The 20,208-nt window shown below is 38.2% G+C and overlaps 2 protein-coding genes across 2 annotated transcripts; both read left to right on the forward strand.

Moving 5' to 3' along the window:
* The first annotated feature begins 7,338 nt into the window (after window positions 1-7,338).
* Window positions 7,339-8,274, forward strand: LOC138916498 (olfactory receptor 4D10-like). The gene has a single exon (XM_070229137.1). The coding sequence runs from the start codon at window positions 7,339-7,341 to the stop codon at window positions 8,272-8,274; it is 936 nt and encodes a 311-aa protein (XP_070085238.1).
* Window positions 8,275-16,062: 7,788 nt separating this feature from the next.
* LOC138916670 (olfactory receptor 4D11-like) lies at window positions 16,063-16,998 on the forward strand. Its single transcript, XM_070229799.1, has one exon. The coding sequence runs from the start codon at window positions 16,063-16,065 to the stop codon at window positions 16,996-16,998; it is 936 nt and encodes a 311-aa protein (XP_070085900.1).
* The last annotated feature ends 3,210 nt before the right edge of the window (window positions 16,999-20,208 follow it).

Consider the following 20,208-nt stretch of genomic DNA (forward strand, 5'->3'; position numbering starts at 1 on the left):
AAATAAATGACAGCAGATGTTGCCATACTTGTATCAGACAAAGTAGATGTCAAGATAAAACAGGTAAAGAGACACAAAGAGGGGCAGTATATAATGATTAAAGGGACACTCCACCAAGAAGAATTAACATTTATAAATATTTATGCACCCAACACAGGAGTACCAAAGTACATAAAGCAACTGTTAACAAACTTAAAAGGAGATATTACCAACAACACAATAACAGTATGGACCTGAACACTCCTTTTAAATCAATGGATAGATCATCCAGACAAAAATTCAACAAGGAAATAGTGGAATTAAATGAAAAGACCAGATGGACTTTAGAGATATATATAGAACACTCCATGCCAAAACAGCAGAATACACATTCTTCTCTAGTGCGCATGTAACATTCTCAAGGGTAGACCATATATTGGGAAATAAGGCAAGCCTCAATAAATTTAAGTAGATTGAAATAATATCTAGCATCTTTTCTGACCACAATGCTATGAAACTAGAAATCCACTAGGAGAAAAAAGCTGGGAAAGGGACAAAAATGTGGAAACTAAACAATATGCTACTGAACAACAAATGGATGATTAAAGAAATTAAAGGAGAAATCAAAAAATACTATAGACAAAGGAAAATGAAAATGCATCAGACCAGCTTATACGGGATGCAGCAAAAGTGATCCTAAGATGGAAATTTATAGCAATACAGGCCCATGTTAACAAACAATAAAAATCTCCAATAAGCAACCTTAAACTTCTCCTAACAGAATTAGAAAAAGAAGAACAAATAAAGCCCATACTCAGTGGGTGGAGGGAAAAAAGAAAAAGTAGAGCAGAAACAAATGATATTGAAACAAAAAAGACAGTAGAAAGGATCGATGAATCAAAGAGCTGGTTCTTTGGGAGGATAAACAAAATTGACAAACCTTTAGGGAGACTCACTAAGAAAAAACGAGAGAAGTCTCAAATAGATAAAATTAGAAATGAAAAAGGAAAAATTACAATGGCTACCACAGAAATACAAAAGATTATAAAAGAATACTTTGGAAACCTATACGCCTACAAATTGGACAGTTTAGAAGAAATGAATAAATTCTTAGACTCTTACAACTTACCAAAACTGAATCAAGAAGAAATAGAGAATCTGAATAGACAAATCACAAGTAGAGAGGTTGAAATAGTAATCAAAAACCTCCCCCAAAATAAAAGCACAGGAACAGATGGCTTCTATGGAGAATTCTACCAAACATTCAAAGAAGATTTATTAACTATCCTCAAACTATTCCAAAACATTGAGGAAGCCAGAACACTTCCTAACACATTCTATGAGGCCAACATCACCCAGATACCAAAAGAAGACAAGGATAACACAAACAAGGAAAATTACATGCCAATATCACTGATGAGCATAGACGCAAAAATCTTCAACAAAATATTGGCAAACTGAAAACAGCAATACATTAAAAAAATCACACACCATGATCAAGTGGGATTCATACCAGAGACACAGGGATGGTTCGACATCTGTAAATCAATCAAGGTGATACACCACATTAACGAAATGAGGAATAAAAGCCACACAATAATCTCAACAGACACAGAGAAAGCATTAGACAAGATATAACACCCATTCATGATAAAAACTCTCAATAAAATATATATAGGGGCAGGCCCCATAGCACAGCGGTTAAGTAAACATGTTCAGCTTCAGCAGCCCAGGGTTTGCCTGTTCAGATCCCAGGTGCAGACATGGCACTGCTTGGCAAGCCATGCTGTGGTAGGCGTCCCATGTATCAAGTAGAGGAAGATGGGCATGGATGTTAGCTCAGGGCCAGCCTTCCTCAGCAAAAAGAGGAGGATTGGCAGCAGTTAGCTCAGGGCTAATTTTCCTCAAAAAGAAATGTTTATAGAAGGAGAGTAACTCAACATATTAAAGGCCATATATGACAAACCCACAGCCAACATCATACTCAATGGAGAAAAAATGAAAGCCATCCCTCTGAAAACAGGAACAAGACAAGTGTGGTCACTCTCACCACTCTTCTTCAACATAGTATTGGAGGTTTGGGCCAGAGCAATTAGGCAAGAAAAAGAAATAAAAGGAATCCAAATAGGCAATGAAGAAGTGGAACTCTCACTATTTGCAGATTAGATGATTTTATATGTAGAAAACCCTAAAGAATCCATTGGAAAATTATGATAAATAATCAACAACTACATCAAAGTTGCAGGGTGCAAAGTCACCTTACAAAAATCAGTAGTATTTCTATATTCTGATAATGAACTAACAGAAGAGAACTCAAAGATACAATCCCATTTAGAATTGAATCAAACGGATAACACGCTAAGGAAGAAATTTAACCAAGGAAGTGAAAGATCTGTTCACTGAATCATAAGCCATTGATGAAAGAAATTGAAGAAGATATATATAAATACAAAGATATTCTATGCTCATGGATTGTAAGAATTAATATTGTAAAATGTACATACTACCCAAAGAGATCTACAGATTCAATGCAATCCCTATCCAAATTCCAATAACATCTTTCACAGAATTAGAAAAAGCAATTGAGAGAAAGAAAAATAAATTCGGAGGCATCATGCTTATGATTTCAACCTTTATACTACAAAGCTTTAATAATCAAAACAGTATAGTCTGGCATAAAAACAGACATACAGATAAATGGAACATAATCAAGAGCTCATAAATAAATCCATGCATATACAGGCAATTAATTTACAACAAAGAAGCCAAGAATGTACAATGGGAAAGGGATACTCTCTTCAATAAATGATACTGGAAAAACTAGATAACTAGATGCATAATAATGAAATCAGACCCCTGTCTTACACAGCTCAGAAAAATTATTTGAAATGGATTAAATATTTAAATATTTAAATATTAAAGACCTGAAACAATAAAACTCCTAGGAGAAAAAGTCATGGAAAATCTCCTCAACATTGGCCTTGTCAATAATTTTTTGGATATGACACCAAAAGGACAAGCAACAAAAGAAAAACTTAATAAATGAAACTACATCAAACTGAAAGCTTCTGCACAGCAAAAGAGACAATCAAAACATGAGAAGACAACCTACAGAATGGGAGAAATTATTTGCAAATTATGTATCTGATAAGCTGTTAGTATCCAAAACACATAAAGAACTGATAAACTCAATACCAAAAACACACAATCCGATTTAAAAATGGGCATAGGAACTGAATAGATATTTTTTTAAACAGGGCATTCAAATGGCCAATAGGTACATGAAAATGTGCTCAACATCACTAAGCATGAGAGAAATGCAATTCAAAACCACAGTGAGATATCACTTCACACCTGTTAGAATGGCTATCATCAAAAAGACAAAAGATAAGTGTTGGTGAGGATGTGGAGGAAAGAAAATCCTTGTGCACTGCTGCTGGAAATATACATTGATACAACCACTGTGGAAAACAGTAGAGAGGTTCCTCAAAAGATTTAAAATAAGACTACCATATGAACCAGCAATACCATCTCTGGATATATACCAAAAGGAAATGAAATTAAGGTCTTGAAGAAGTATCAGCACTTCTATGTTCATTGCAGCATTATTCACAACATTCAAGATATGAAAGCAATCTCAGTGTCCATCAACGGATGGATGGATAAAGAAGGTGTGGTCAGTCACAAAAAATAGAAAGTCCTGCCATTTGCAACAACACAGATGGACCTTGAGGGCATTATGCTAAGTGAACTAAGTCAAACAAAGACAAATATTCTATGATCTCATATATATATGGAACCTAAAAATCTGATCTCATAGAAACAGAGTAGAATGAAGGTAGGTTACCAGGTGTTGGGGATGGGGAGAAGTAAGGAGATGTTGGTTAAACTGTACAAATTCCCAGCTATAAGATGAATAAGTTTTGGATCTAATGTAAAGATGGTGATTATAGTTAACAATATGGTAACAATACTTGAAAGTTTAAAAGAGAGTATGTCTTAAATGATCTCACTACCAAAAAGAACGAGTAATTATGTGAGGTGATGAAAGTGTTCGCTAACACTAAGATGATAAGCATTTTGCAATTATAAAGGTATCAAATCAACACATTATATGCCTTAAACACACTCAATGATATATGTCAATTAAATCTCAGTAAAGCTGGGTTGGGGGAGGAATTACCCATCTCAAACACATAACCTGCATCATGCACTTTTTAATCTGTGTAGGCTAGTTTACAGTACTAAAACAAAATGGAAAAGCAAGTAAATCCAAACCCATCAGCATTCTGCAAACAGTGGAAGTTCATTTTATATAAGATCACATCATTCAATAAATTCAGGTAATCTTAAGTAACTATTATGATTTTGTAGACAGCTTTACTAACATACTTATCTAGATGTATCCAAATTGAGAGTTTCCATTTGAGTAGAGTGTTGGAAAAAAGGAAAAACGTGCATTCCCCAAACGTCATCTAAGTCTTGTTTCTCTACATGCAGAGACTTAGAGCAACATCATGAGACTATAATCATTCTGCATATAATTAGAAACTAGACTGGTAGCAAAGGATTTGAGGTGCAGTTTTTTTTGAGATTTTTGACAATCAAAATGAAACTGATTTGTATATACTGTCCTCTGAGCCTTACAAGCAATGAAAACTGGACCCTTTTTCTCTCTCAGGTGCAGTATTTGGCATGTTTTAACAAAGTTCTTATTGAGCTATGGATAAACAGATAGATTTCCTCTACTGCCTCTAAAGAATTTGGATATCAATCAAAATGTGTCCGTCTGTGTATGCGTGAATGTGTGTTTACACATGTGAATGTTTCAGTAACTTCTTAATAACTCCCTTTGAAACTTCATCACCAACAACAGAATCAGGCACTGAATTCCACTTCCTTGTCCAATATTATTCCCTTTGCAATTCTCACATTAAGCCTGAGGCTGAGGGATTTGCACGTAAGATAGGGACACAGAGGAAGTTCTTGAAGATGTGATTCTTTGAATCTGCCCTTTCTTTCCTGAAAGGAGAATAAAGACACTAAGATATTTAGTCTTCCAAGAGGCTCTGCCTTCAGAAACAATATTTTCAAGAATTAACGTCACTAGTGTCACTAGTGTTCTATTCTGGTCTGTACCTGATGACATACAATTTGTAGTTGGAGTTTCAGGATCAAAGGTATTAGGTAAAGATGTTAAGATTTAGCTAAGGTTAAAGTTATCGATAGTGACATTGAGATGTTGTTATTGATTATACAAACTATGTATGAATAGTTTGACTTTGATATTTTCCAGGTATACTAAATGCTTCAGAGCCAAGATGATCTTCTCAGTGACAGAAACAACAAAGGTGGGTGTTAACTATTGGAAGAGAGGTGATATGTTAAGAGGGATTCAGAAATGTGGTCCACTCAGTGTGAGAGAAGGCATCATTCGTTTGCTGTGATCATTTGAGTTGCTTCTTGATGAGATAGTCTCAGACTAAGCTCCACATAAATTGGGTTTCCAGAACCCCTTTCTGAAAAATTCTTATCTTCAGACAGACTTTACCAAATTTTCTTTTCTTTGTTTTGTTTCTCTGAGAAAGATTATCACTGAGCTAACATCTGCTGCCAATCCTCCTCTCTTATGCTGAGGAAGATTGGCCCTGAGCTACTATCTGTGCCCGTCTTTCTCTATTTTTCCTATGTGGGACGCCTGCCACAGCATAGCTTGATGAGCAGGGCGTAGGTCCGTGTCCAGGATCCGAACCAGTGAACCTGGGGCCACCAAAGCAGTGCATGCAAACTTAACCACACGGCTATCAGGCGCACCCCAAAATATTCTTGTTATACAAAATGAGACCCTATATACATAAGGTTGAAGAGGCAAACAAAACAATGTTTTTTCCATCCTATTTCTATCTTTTCCTTAACTTCAAACATAGATTCACACTATATTCCATCTGAAAAACAGGAATAACATTAATACTTTCTAAAGGATAGTGGTGAAAATTCAATGTCAACATTTCATAACTCTTCACACACAGTAAACACTCAAAAAGTAGCAGGTTTTATTACTGCTAGAAATCATTATATCTCTTAGCATAGTTCCTATCCCAACCAAATCAATCTCTACTTTTCTCTTGACATTTTACATTTTATCATGCATTATGTTCATCAATTTATACAAATCATTCACTTTCGCTAAGCTGCAAACACTTTGACAATGTGGTCCCATTTGTTCATATACATTTGAACATTGCAATAAATGTTGACTTGCTAAGTATAAGGTGGAATAAGTAATAATTATATAATTTCCTAAGAATGGCCAATAACAGCTTATAAAAAATAGGTATTATTCTAAACATATCTACATCTCTCCCTCCTGTGTGAACCCTCCACTCTCTTAGCTTTGATCCACACAGAGATAGAGGCAGAAGAGAGTGTGGTTGATAGAGTATGGATGACCTTTCAAAAGTGGGTCACTATCTTTATTCTCTCCCCCACACTCAAGCAAGGATCACAACAGTTACATGAGATGAATAAGTTCTAGAGAATTGCTGTGCAGCACTGTGGCTATACTGTATTGGCACCCAAAAATTTGTTAAGAGGGCAGCTCTCATGTTCAAGTGTTATCACAATAAAAGAAACTAAAGATATTCTTTGATATTTGTATTTATATATTGTTTCAATGCGTTTCTTAAAAATAAATTTTGAATATTTTAAAATAATTAATAAAAAATCTGATTCGTATAAGGTAATGACAAAGAAAAGCTACATATATGGAATAACAGGTGACAATTTTAAGAAATTCAACATAAAACAGCCAACAGTAAGGAAACTGACTCATGCCACAGCAACATTGCAGTAAGAAACAGAATGATACTCTTTTTTTCTTTTTAGCAAGACAAGACCCTGTGGAAGTCAACAGAAAGTTTGCTAATATGAATATTAAACTTTCATACTATGAGTCTACAGTGGCTGGAACCTCATTGTACTTATCTTTCTGTTTATGATTCAGACATTTTGGACATTCGATATATTTGGATGGAAGAAAACAATAACAAAATTTGAAAACTAAAATTAATTAAATAAAATGTTATGTAAACATCACTGCTGAACATAAAGTTTGTTCTTTTCAAAAATAGTTTTATAAGAACAGAATTATTGAATGACTTTACATGGGATAATTTGATTTGATCACCAAACTGACTGCAATCTTAAAAATTTAGACAAAACAACAAATCACAAACAGTGCAACCACGCGAGGAACATTCTGAATTGTATTCTTAGTGCTTGAGAAGAAAACAAAATAAAGAGCCAAGTCTTTTCAAATGAAGAAGCTTGAAACAAGAGAGAGAGAAAGAAGTTGACTCAATGGAGCTAAAAAACTGCACGAGGGTCAAAGAATTTATTTTCCTTGGCCTAACCCAGAATCAAGAACTGAACTGGGTCTTATTCCTTTTCCTGCTTTGGGTGTATGTGACAACTCTGCTGGGAAACCTCCTCATCACGGTCACTGTGACCTGTGAATCTCGCCTTCACACCCCCATGTATTTTTTGCTCCGTAATTTGTCTGTTGCCGACATCTGCTTTTCCTCCATCACAGCTCCCAAGGTTCTGGTGGACCTTCTGTCAGAGAGAAAGACCATCTCCTTCAATGGCTGCTCCACCCAGATGTTTTTCTTCCACCTTGTTGGAGGGGTGGATGTAGGTTCTTTGTCGGTGATGGCATTTGATCGCTATGTGGCCATCTCCAAGCCCCTGCACTACGTGACCATCATGAGCAGAGGGCGATGCACTGCCCTCATTGTAGCCTGCTGGCTGGGGGGCTTTGTCCACTCCATCATGCAGATTTCCCTGTTGCTGCCCCTCCCCTTCTGTGGACCCAATGTTCTTGACACATTCTACTGTGATGTCCCCCAGGTCCTCAAACTCGCCCATACTGACATTTTTGTGCTTGAGCTACTGATGATTTCCAATAGTGGGCTGCTCACCACACTGTGGTTTATCTTCCTGCTTGTGTCCTACACAGTCATCCTAATGATGCTGAGGTCTCAGGCAGGGGAGGGCAGGAGGAAAGCCATCTCCACCTGCACCTCACACATCACTGTGGTGACCTTGCACTTTGTGCCCTGTATCTATGTCTATGCCCAGCCCTTCAATGCCCTCCCCACAGATAAGGCCATCTCCGTCACCTTCACTGTCATCTCCCCTCTGCTGAATCCCTTGATCTACACTCTGAGGAACCAGGAGATGAAGTCAGCCATCAGGAAACTGAGAAGAAGATGTGTACCTTCTGAGAGGATATAGACTGGTCGCTCACTCCTTCTCACCACCTTTGAAAATGTCCATCAAATAAACCGCATTGACTAAAGGATTTCTAAATAATTTTGATATTTCTAATGAGATGCACACGACTTTCAAAGATTCTGTTTGGCATGCAATAATAATGTAAAAAGATACGTTTCATGTTGCAAAAGGAAGCAGAGAAATCAAACTGTTAGCTGAAGAGTTATTGCATAATGCTTATGCAATAAAGCCTTGGAAGAAATAAAGAAAAGAGAATATGTATGCACTCAGAAATTTTATCACATTGGAATTGTTGTGGGGGTTTCGTTCAGCTCTATTGCATATAATTGAGAAATACAAATGTTGTTTATTTCAGATGTACAACTTGATGTTTTGATATACATATAGATTGTGAAATGATCATTGGGGGAAAATGGATTAAGGTGGGACCTCTCTTGGTTATTACTTACAACAACATGGAAATCTCCAATTGTATAAATAAAATTAACAATAAGAAAAAGCAAATATATATATACTCAGACATTCCCACTATATTCTTGTTACCAGGAAGGGAGCTGAGAAACATAATGCAGCTTGGGCATTGGATTGCTAAGGTCTTTCATGAAGTAATCACATTTTAATGAAGTAAGCACACTCAAATTAAGTTCCTCCTCTGACTTTCTGATATGAGTAAATTAAATAACTACTACCTGAAGATTTTTCCGTCTGAAGCCCACACTCCAGTGGTTGAGTGCAGGTGCTTTGAAGCCAGCACAGCTTGAGTTAGAATGTGGACCCCAGTAACTATGGGTTCTATGACCTCATGTAGGTCCTTACCCTGACCTTCCTCTGAACCCCACACCTACTGACCACACTTCCATGACATTGCCTCAGCGACCGGGGCTCAGCTCAACCACCACACTCAGGACCTTGTTTCCAATTCCCTGTCCTCCTTCTTCCTATTCCCCCAGTAGGGCTATGATTTATTTATTGTATCCCCAGCACCTGGCACAGCAAGTAGAACATAGAAAACTGTCCAAAAAATGGTTGAGTTAAAGAACTCAGTGAATGAATATCACCTCTCACTCCTTTCTGTTTCTCAAATCATTGGAGAATAGGAGTAAGAAAACAATGGATTTGTTATTATTTTCTGTTAACATGACTCCCTAAAAATGACAGAAACCTATGAAGCTGCTTCAGACTACGCATATACATTCAAAAAGGTTGGCATGAACGGAAAAACATTATTCAATACATGAACTTGGTTTTTATTTGTTTTCTTGTTCTGCTATTTACAGCATTTGGGAGTTTTTCTTTTTTGCCCTTCATTTCTGCAGGTAGATCCTAGATCTTAAAATTTTTGAAATTAGACAAATGTTCATGGCACAGTACAAATGTCAGTTCAAAAATCAGACATGCAAAGGTCCTCAGGTGGGGCTGTGCCCAGGCCTTCATAAGAAGATGAGAGGAAGCAAGGAGGAGCCAGGTAATGATTGAAGTCAGAGAGATAATGAGGCCATGGGACCAGGTCCTTAGGACCTTTTAGACATTGTGAGGATTATGACTTTCACTCTAAATAACATGAGATGCATCTGAAGGGCTTTGAAGAGCAGAATAGTGATGCATGTTTTAACAGAATTGCAGGGGCTCCTGTTACAAATAGAATGAAGAGAGGTGAGGACAAAAACAGGGAGACCAATTAAGAGGCTACAACAATAGTCCCATGAAAGAAATAATGAAGACATAACTTAGGGTAGTAACAGTGGAGGTGGTGAGAATGGTGAAAAACTCTGAAAGTCGAGCAAGTAGGAGTTGCTGATGGATCCAGCGTGGATTTCCTGGTGACATGTGTGTCCTGTGAGAACTCCATCACCCACTTTCTTCATCTGCCCATTGAGAGCTCCTTCACTCTCGTCTACATAATCCTTTCAGGTCCAATGGCTCCTTCCAATACTTGTGTGTCACACTTCAGGAATTACCCTACGTGGGTGAAACTGCTAAGGAAGTTGTGCAGAATCCCTAAGAATAGGCATTTATGTCCCAATAGAAAATCTACTAAGAGGTAAGGTAGAATTCTGGTAAGCTGACCTAACAGGATTCTTGCTGAAGGCAGGCCACGGTGATCAAATATCACTTGGGGGATGGAGAATGGTGAGGAACCTGATAAGATACTGAGGGTGATCAACATGGAGGTTGGGGGATTTTGGCTAAACTGAATTAGCAGAATTCTTGCTAAAATTGGACAATGCAGAGACAAGCATGGAGGTCTCAAAGTGGAGGCCTAGTTGAAAAGTTCAGGGGAGTCTGAGTAGAGTTTGGTCAAGGGGAGAATCTTTGTCACTGCTAAAAACTTTTAGATCCTACACAAAAAGTGTGTTCCTAAGGACATGTGCCTGAGTCACATCTTGATTACTCCCACTGAAACCACCTCTCCATCAGTAGAATTTTTCCACAGCCACATCCAATTATATGCCCTCTGATAATTCTCACACTAGTTCTGGGATTGACAAATTGGTACATATGATGGAACACTGTGAATCAGTGTGGAAGAGCCAAGGAAATATTATTCCCTGAGTCTGCCTTTTTCCACGTAAAGATAGACAGGAAGCCACTGAAATCACTGGCCTTCAGAGGGGTATTTAACAAAATTTCCTGAAGCTGAATGACTCCCAAGGTTCGTGTGAACATTATTCAAGATGTTTGAGAAGGAGGTTGGAAATTTTAGGTAAGACACATAACTCTACATGAGTGTGAATGACTATGGTGTCTGGGTGTCGATGAATAAGTGTGAGAAGAGAAGAGTGAGAAAAACTGAAATCTAGATGGAATTGTAAGATTCATAAATACACTTTGACTAAAAATAATGAAATATATACACAAGATGCTGCATTCCAGGGTGAACTGTCAGTGGCAGACAGCGCAGCTAAGAAATATGAACAAAGAAGATATTGTGAAAGGAGAGTCATAGAAATGAGTTCAGTTTGGAAGTAGGCAGAGGAAGCTCTTTTTTTCCAGGATCCTTTGAATTGCACAAACAAGAGATTTTTCTCAGAAAAAACAATGAGATTTTCTCATCCTATAGATGGATCTCTTGAAACTGAAATCTACAGAGGTTTTTCTTATGCTAAATTCAAAACTAGAAAGAAAATAAAATATTTCAAAAAAGTTGAAAGAATAATACAGTGAACACCTACATACCCTCCCTTAGATTTATCAAAAAATAAAAATTTTGTAACAACGATTTTCTTTTGCTTGTCTTTCCGTGCCTACAGATTTGGATCCTTTCTTTCCAGCCAAACTTCCCACTCATCAGCAACTGTTATATATTCAACTGGTCCCCTCAAGCCAGATCTCCCATTCTCTCCACTCCCATGTGCCCCAAACAGAAATGTCACCTCCTCCATGCAGCTTCCTCTGAGCCTCTTGGAGAGAAATCACCCTTTTCTCACACACACCTCATCTGTCTTTAGACGGTCCCCATCAATGTCATATTATTAAATTTCAGTTCTTTCTCCACTGGTTTTGGATTATATTCATTTCTCTCAAATAACCTAGAACTCTGCCAACTTTCTATCAATATTTGTTAAATAGATGGAGTAAAAATAGCAGAAACATGGAGCAGAAGGCAGAGGATGTTGTCTGAATTACCAAAAGTATTTTGTGAACGTAGGACCTATTCCTCTCTGACAAACAGTACTGACTCGGGGTCTGAGGTACTGTACCTTCTACCCTTCTGTGTAGACCATAGTCTACTATTTACAATTCCATAGTCCCTGTGGAAGGATATCATAAGTAGGTAAGACCTCCTCAATATCTTTAGTAACTATATTGAGTTGGTGTTTTCTGGTGATTATTTCCCCACTTTAACTAGTCAGAATTGATAGCTCAGCTACTATTTGGTTCAACACACTCCATTTCCTGATGAGCCTCCCATGTTAAGGTTACCCAACATAGTACTAATCATAACAGATAACCAGTCATGTATGTGAGACTCTATGTATGTTAATTCACCTAATCCTGATAACTTCCCTGTGAGGTGGGTATTACTATAATCCCCATTCCACAGATGAAGTGGAGACTCCATGAGGTCTCTCACTTACCCAAGTCACACAGGGACAAAGCCAGGACTTGAGCCCAGATGGCTTTCACTGCAGAGACCAGCACTTGACTTCTCTGGTCTGCTAAGATGTTGTCAGATAAGAAACCAAACCAAGCAAGTGCTCTCCTTACTACCAAACGCTGTCACCACACTCTGGGCCACTCTCATTGACAGTAAAAGAAAAGTACCTCCTATTTTCCCCAAAAAAAGTATGTTCTGATGAAGCTGTTTTAGAATACAGATTCTGGAAAACATACAACTCTTCTAAAAGATTGTCAGTACATTTAAGAAGCTGTGTGCCTGAGACAGTTACTAACCCAGCGTTTTACTTTAAGGTAACACACGTATGAGCATACTTATTATTGCTTAGGCAATGCTCTAAGTATTGATGTTTTTGCATATATTAATTCATTTAATCCTCACAAAAATCACATGAGGGAGATGCTATTGTTTCCAGATACTGATGCAGAGCCTGAGGCCAAAGGGGTAAACTAACTTCTCCTGTAGCGTAAGCAGTAAGTACCCAGCTGGGATTGCAACAGGCTGTGCTATGCCAGAGGCCCCCAGGTATCTGCCTGCATGCTCTGATAACTCTTGGTAGCTTTTTTAGTTTTCCATATTAAGTAGACTTTCGACAAAATTGTATACAGAAGAAAGACAACTTGAATGGAAAGTGAGCTAGGTGAAAAGAAATATCTTCATTTGAACTGGAAAACACCCCAAAAAAGTGAGAGAAGTGACTTTCACCTTTCTTTTCTTTCTGATCATGGTAAGAAAAAGGAGATAAACTGCAAAGAAAGAAATTAAGTCCATTTCAAGGATTCGCAAAATAAAAAAAGGAAGGAATTCAAGAGCAAAATGATTATATTGTAAGCACATGCCTAACATTTTAAGAAAGTGACAAATTGTTTTCAAAAGTGGTTGCATCATAACATGGATGGACCTTGAGAGAATTATGTTAAGTGAAATAAGCCAGCGAGAGAAAGATAATCTGTGTATGACTCCACTCATATGAGGAATTTAAAACTATGGACCAAGAACAGTTTAGTGGATACCAGGGGAAAGGTGGGGTGGGGGGTGGGCATAAAGGGTGAAGTGGTGCACCTACAACATGACTGACAAACATTAATGTACAATTGAAATTTCACAAGATTGTAACCTATCAATGACTCAATAAAAAATAATAATAATAATAAAAAGTGGTTGCATCATTGCACATTCCCACCAGAGTTACAGTTCCTCTACATTTTTGTCAACTCTGATATGTCAATCTTCTTTTTTTATTGCAGTAACACTGGATCATAACATTATATAGCTTTCAGACGTACATCGTAACATATTTCGAAGACTGTGTAGATTACATCATGTTCACCACCCAAAAACTAATCATAATCCATCACCACACATGTGAGCCTAAATCATCCCTTTTACTCTCCCCTCTCCCCTCTTCCTCTGTGGTAACCACCAATCCAATCTCTGTTGCTATGTGTTTGTTTGTCGTTGTTTTTATCTTCTACTTATGAGTGAGATCATACAGTATCTGACTTTCTCCCTCTGACTTATTCCACTCAGCATAATAACCTCAAGGTTCATCCATGTTGTCACAAATGGCTGGATTGCATCATTTCTTATGGCTGAGTAGTATTCCATTATGAATATATACCACATCTTCTTTATCCATTCTTCCCTTGATGGGCACCTAGGTTGCTTGCAAGTCTTGGCTATTGTGAATAATGCTGCAATGAACACAGGGGTGCATGTATCTTTATGCATTTGTGTTTTCAAGATCTTTGGATAAATACCCAGCAGTGGGATAGCTGGATCATACGGTAGATCTATTCTTAATTTTCTGAGGATGCTCCATGTTGCTTTCCATAGTGGCTGCACCAGTTTGCACTCCCACCAGCAGTGTACGAGGGTTCCCTTCTCTCCACATCCTCTCCAACACTTGTTTCCTGTCTTGTTAATTATAGCCATTCTGATGGGAGAGAGGTGATATCTCATTGTAATTTTAATTTGCATTTCCCTGATAGCTAATGATGTTGAACATCCTTTCACGTGCCTGTTGGCCATCTGTATGTCTTCTTTGGAGAAATCTCTGTTCAGATCTTTTGCCCATTTTTAAATTGGGTTGTTGATTTTATGTTGTTGAGATGTATGAGTTCTTTGTATATTTTGGATATTAACCCCTTCTCTCTTATTTTAGCCATTTTAATAAATGTGCACTATCTCACTATAGCTTTCATTTACATTTCCCCACTGATAAATGACATTGAGCATCTTTTCATATGCTTAATTGCTAAACCTATATCTTCTCGTTGAAGTATCTCTTCAAACCATTTGTCCCTTTTTTTTTAATTGGGTGGTTGGTTTTCTTATTGAATTTTAAGAGTTACAGCCATTCCATTCCTAGGTACTTACCTAAGAGAAATGGAAACATATATCTACATGAAGACCTCTACAAGAATATTCATAGCAGCTTTACGTGTAATAGCCAAAAACTAGAAACAACCCAAATGTTCATCAACAAGTGAATTGATAAACAAAATGTGGCACATCCGTACAATAAAAGGGAGCAAAATATTGGTACACACAAAACGTGGATGTATTTTGTAAGTGAAACAAGCCAGACAAAAAGAGAACGTACACCTTTTAGGATTCCATTTATAGAAAATTTTAGAGAATGCAAACTAATGGATAGTGACAGAATGCAGATCAGTGCTTGCCTGAAGAAAGGGGGCAGAGGGGACATATTACAGAGTCACAAGGACACTTTTGGAGTGATACATATATTAATTAACTTATATCTTATTATATCTTAATATATATTGACATATTAATTAACTATCTTAAACATATTGATGATTGCATGGGTATATGCGTACGTCAGAACTTATCAAAGTGTACACGTCAAACACATGAGTCTATCGTATGTCAATGATAGCGCAATAAAAAAAAATAGCTTTTAGGAAAGAAATTTGACCAGTGAACAGAAGAGAAGCTCTGAGTTACCACTTTTCTTTCATAGCTGAGGAGTTATTCAACATCCAGGGGTTTTGGTACCTAAAGTATATTAAAGAAAGAAACAAATAAATCCCCTTAAGGAAAAATAGAATGATAAAGAAGAATTTTACAGCTTTAAAATTATCTGATTTTTCATAGCATTAAATCTGTGACCTAAAAAAGGGAGGAGTGCTTCTGTGAAATTCAGTCCAAAGACAATCATTTTGCAGATAGGAGTTCTTAAAGCATTTAAATGGAGCACCCAGTCTGGAAAAAACCCCACATTTGTGTAAAACCTCAAAGGACCCCAGTTGTACCAAATAGGCATTGTCTTATTTACACACCAAACTGCATCCATTTTTGTATCCCTTGTGCCAAAATATTCCCTTTCTGATTATTTACTATTCACCTTTTTATCTTGGATACTTACAACTTCTATTCTGAGAACATTACTTTTATGCATTTTCTAAAATACATATAATTTACAGAAGAAAACAATAATTAACTGCATGCTTATGGAATAAGATGGCATGTAGGATGTGTTAACAATAACCTTGGAAAGAGTCTTCATGTGGTGATAATGCCTCACTAGTCTTCCGACCTAATACCCAACTGTAAACCTGAATCTATTAAGGGGGAGTAAACCCTTTCTGAAATAACACTTTTAATTTTTTCCAAGCTACACAAAGAAGAAGAAACATGATTCAATGGAGTTGGGAAATGGCACCAGGGTAAAAGAATTTATATTTCTAGGACTTACTCAGTCCCAAGATCTCAGTTTGGTCTTATTTCTTTTTCTGTGTTTTGTGTACATGACAACTCTGCTGGGAAACCTCCTCATCATGGTCACTGTGACCTGTGAGCCTTGCCTTCACACCCCCATGTACTTCCTGCTCCGCAATCTAGCCATCCTTGACGTCTGCTTCTCCTCCATCACCGCTCCAAAGGTCCTGGCAGACCTTCTGTCAAAGATAAAGACCATATCCTATACTAGCTGCATGACACAAACGTTCTTCTTCCATCTCCTCGGTGGAGCAGATATTTTCTCTCTCTCTGTGATGGCATTTGATCGCTACATAGCCATCTCCAAGCCCCTGCATTATGTCACCATCATGAGTAGGGGGCGATGCACTGCCCTCATTTTGGCTTCCTGGGTGGGGGGCTTTGTCCACTCCATCATGCAAATTTCCCTGTTGCTGCCCCTCCCCTTCTGTGGACCCAATGTTCTTGACACATTCTACTGTGATGTCCCCCAGGTCCTCAAACTCGCCTGTACAGACACCTCTGCACTTGAGCTCCTGATGATTTCCAACAATGGCTTAGTGAGTACCCTGTGGTTTATCTTCCTGCTTGTGTCCTACACAGTCATCCTAATGATGCTGAGGTCTCAGGCAGGGGAGGGCAGGAGGAAAGCCATCTCCACCTGCACCTCACACATCACGGTGGTGACTCTGCACTTTGTGCCCTGCATCTATGTCTATGCCCGGCCCTTCACTGCCCTCCCCACAGATAAAGCCATCTCTGTCACCTTCACTGTCATCTCCCCTCTGATGAACCCCTTGATCTACACTCTGAGGAACCAAGAAATGAAGTCAGCCATGAAGAGACTGAAGAGAAGACTCATGCCTTCTGTGGTGGAATAGAATAAGAGTTTCCAACCTCTTCATCACCAAGGACTCCTTTCATCATTTTTCCCACAGAGTCCTATTTATATACTCAAATATATTATCAATAAACCAACTACACGTACTAGGTAACAATTTATTTTTCTAGTAAATTAATAGGTTGCTGGTAACCCTAGCTTCTGGTAAGCATAAAGTAACTAGTGCTACAGGATTGAGCTGATTGATGTATTTCCATTCAAAGAACAAAGTAACAATGTGTCAGGACAACTATATCGCAGGTGAAGAGATTGATTAAATCCAACTCCTTTTCCAGAGGTAAGTACACAGAAGCCTAGAGTTAGAGTGATTTGCTCAAGAACTCATATCCACTTAATCACAGAGATAAGTCTTCAGATACCCAATTGATTGCTCTTAAACCATTTGGATGTAATGTATTACATTACTGGACCTGTCTATGCCAAACTGTAATCCTGTTCTAGAAAGATTTCATGATCACTGCAAATGCAGCACCCGTATATGGGGACAAATGGCCCATCACAGATTAAGACTTTTTTTTGCTTAGTTGAACACCACATGGGCTTGTGACCTCTTGAGAACCTCAAAGGCACACAATTGTTGTCCTCCTGGATTCCTATAAGGAACGAAGAAGCTTTGAAAGACTTCCCATAATGGCCTACAGGGATTTATCTTATGCAGAACTGCACGTGCCAGATTCACATTCTTGTGATAAGTTTAGACAAAGGCAGAACCTCAGAAATCCTACACAACGAGCAAGCCATTCTCATTATTCAAGAACTGATCTTCTAGTCCAGCCTTACCAGGGCCAATCTCAGACTGGGTTCTCCATTGAGAATTTACACTCTTTTCACTTCCCACTTCCTGAGAGAGAGAGAGGAAGGGTTAAAGAAGATAAAACTCTAAACAATCCAGTCTTCAATTTGTTGGTGTTTGTGAAGAAGTAAAAGGTAGTGTTTTTGTCTGGGAAAGCATGGTAAAAGTAAACCATTATAGCTGAATGCTCTAACCTCAGAGTCATACGGCCTTGGGTCCAAATCCTATCTCTGCCATCCCTCAACTGTGTGATCTTGAGCAAATTATTTCATGTCTTCACAGGTCATATGTCACTTATAAAAAGGTACTTATAATATCCATCTCATGGAGTTGTTGTCAGGGTTAAAATGAGATGGTATATGTGAAACATACAATGCCTGGCAGATAGTAAATTCTCAGTGAAAGGCAAATATCATTATTAATACCATCCAAATTGCTCTACATTATGCACATTCTGACCTGAACCCTAACCCCAACCCCCAATGATCTGTTACACTCTCCTACTACAGGGCCACTACTCCTCATTATTGGAAAAAACTGATGGGGTAGCAAAACATAGGAATATACATTGAATTCAAAGCATTTTTCATCCAGCTTTCTTGGACCAGCGCCATGGCCAAGTGGTTAAGTTCGTGTGCTCTGCTTCAGCAGCCCAGGGATTAACTGGTTCAGATCCTGGATGCAGACGTGGCATCACTCGTCAGGCCACGGTGAGGCGGAGTCCCACATTTCACAACCAGAGGCACTCACAACTAGAACCTACAACTGTGTACTGGGGGGCTTTGGGGAGAAGAACAAAAAAAAAAGATGGCAACAGTTTTAGCTCAGGTGTCAATCTAGGAAAAAAACAAATTTCTAGCTTTCTGTCATTAAAACATGACTACAGCTTTGCTGGTTATTTTTATAGCTTAAAAAGTCATCCTGAAGCTGTTGACATAATGCATTGGATAGTTTCATATTAAAAGAAAGTAATGGATCAAATATAAACCCTTGGCTTTTCTGGCAGGGATAAGGGATCAGAACAAGAAGTCAGATCACCCAGGACAGAGAAGAGCCCAAGTAGAGTTAGCCAAAGGATACTGAGCGTTGAGGACAAACTTTACTTATGTCCCACTTTGGATCTGGAATGGCACCATAAGCATTGATTAACTAACTGGTTCATTGCCATTTCTTGTCACCTGGTCTATAAATTCTAAATGTTTACCATATTGACCTACTTCCCCTAACATGAAAATTCTAAGAATAATTCACATTTGTCAAGTCACCGTTCATATGGTCCTGCTACCTTTGCTCAGGTAGCACTGGTCACGAGTCTCTAAGCTTTTCTATGTGAAATTGCCTATGAAAAATGCATGCCACAAACCACCTTACAGTCTATTTCATGCCAATTTGTCCTTTTCTGTCCTTCCTATCTCTTGTGAATCACTCAAATCAGAGTTTTATCACTATGTCAGAATTGGATGGCACCAAAGATCTATGGGGACTGAATCACTGATTGCATCTCAGAGGCATAATCCCAGGAGACCAAGGACCAAAGAACTCCTGCCACATCACTGTCCCTGAGACTTTCTCAAGCCATGTTTAAACACACAACACAATCTGATTCAATATTTCAGGAGAAGGAGAAAGAATTACATCTGATTACATAAACATTATCATTACTCTGGATGACATAAAATCTAAAGCTGGGTTGCATTTGTTCCAATTAAATCAGCTTTTATTATTTTTAAGCTCTGTTCCTAATAGCCATGGAAAGGTTGACTGGCTCTGGACACACACACATAGCTTTCAAACTACCCTTTCTTACATTGTTCCCTGAATCGAATATTTCAATGACCAACATCTCTGGGTACCCGTGAACCCAATAACATAAAATTATTCTGAAGTAATTAACCTGATGAATATCAACAGCTGTCACTGTGCTACCTTCCTAGATTCTAAGGGAGCTGTGGATCTTAGAGATGTAGATTAAGATAATTGTATAGCCTCAATGAATATATTGCATTCAACAGAAATTGGACATATAAATCTACACCATTCAGTCTCTAACAGCGGCCCTGACAGTAGCCACAAAGATTTGATTTTTCCCTCACTACCCTTTTATTTAAGCTTTATTTCCCAGCCCCCTAAGCAAAGCAATTTTGGTTAGAAGGAAGACAGCACAGTCCTTGGTGTGGTTTAACACACTTTCTTTAACACACATCTGCCACATTCATTTGGTCAACCAAGTCACTGAGGCTGGCCAGGCTGCAGGGGATGAGACCCCACCTGTCAGTGGGAGGAGCAGCAGAGAAGCTGCAGCCCACGTGAAGTTTTGTCGTACGCCATAGTTCATCAAGTCTAAGATGCCATCGTTTGTAAGACACATCCTGACTTCAAAGACACCAAAATGTCACA

This window comes from Equus caballus, chromosome 12 (assembly GCF_041296265.1).
Source record: "Equus caballus isolate H_3958 breed thoroughbred chromosome 12, TB-T2T, whole genome shotgun sequence".
Lineage (NCBI taxonomy): Eukaryota > Metazoa > Chordata > Mammalia > Perissodactyla > Equidae > Equus > Equus caballus.

Excerpts from the sequence above, each read along its gene's own strand:
- LOC138916498 (XM_070229137.1), top strand. The coding sequence starts at position 7,339 with ATGGAGCTAAAAAACTGCACGAGGGTCAAAGAATTTATTTTCCTTGGC.
- LOC138916670 (XM_070229799.1), top strand. The coding sequence starts at position 16,063 with ATGGAGTTGGGAAATGGCACCAGGGTAAAAGAATTTATATTTCTAGGA.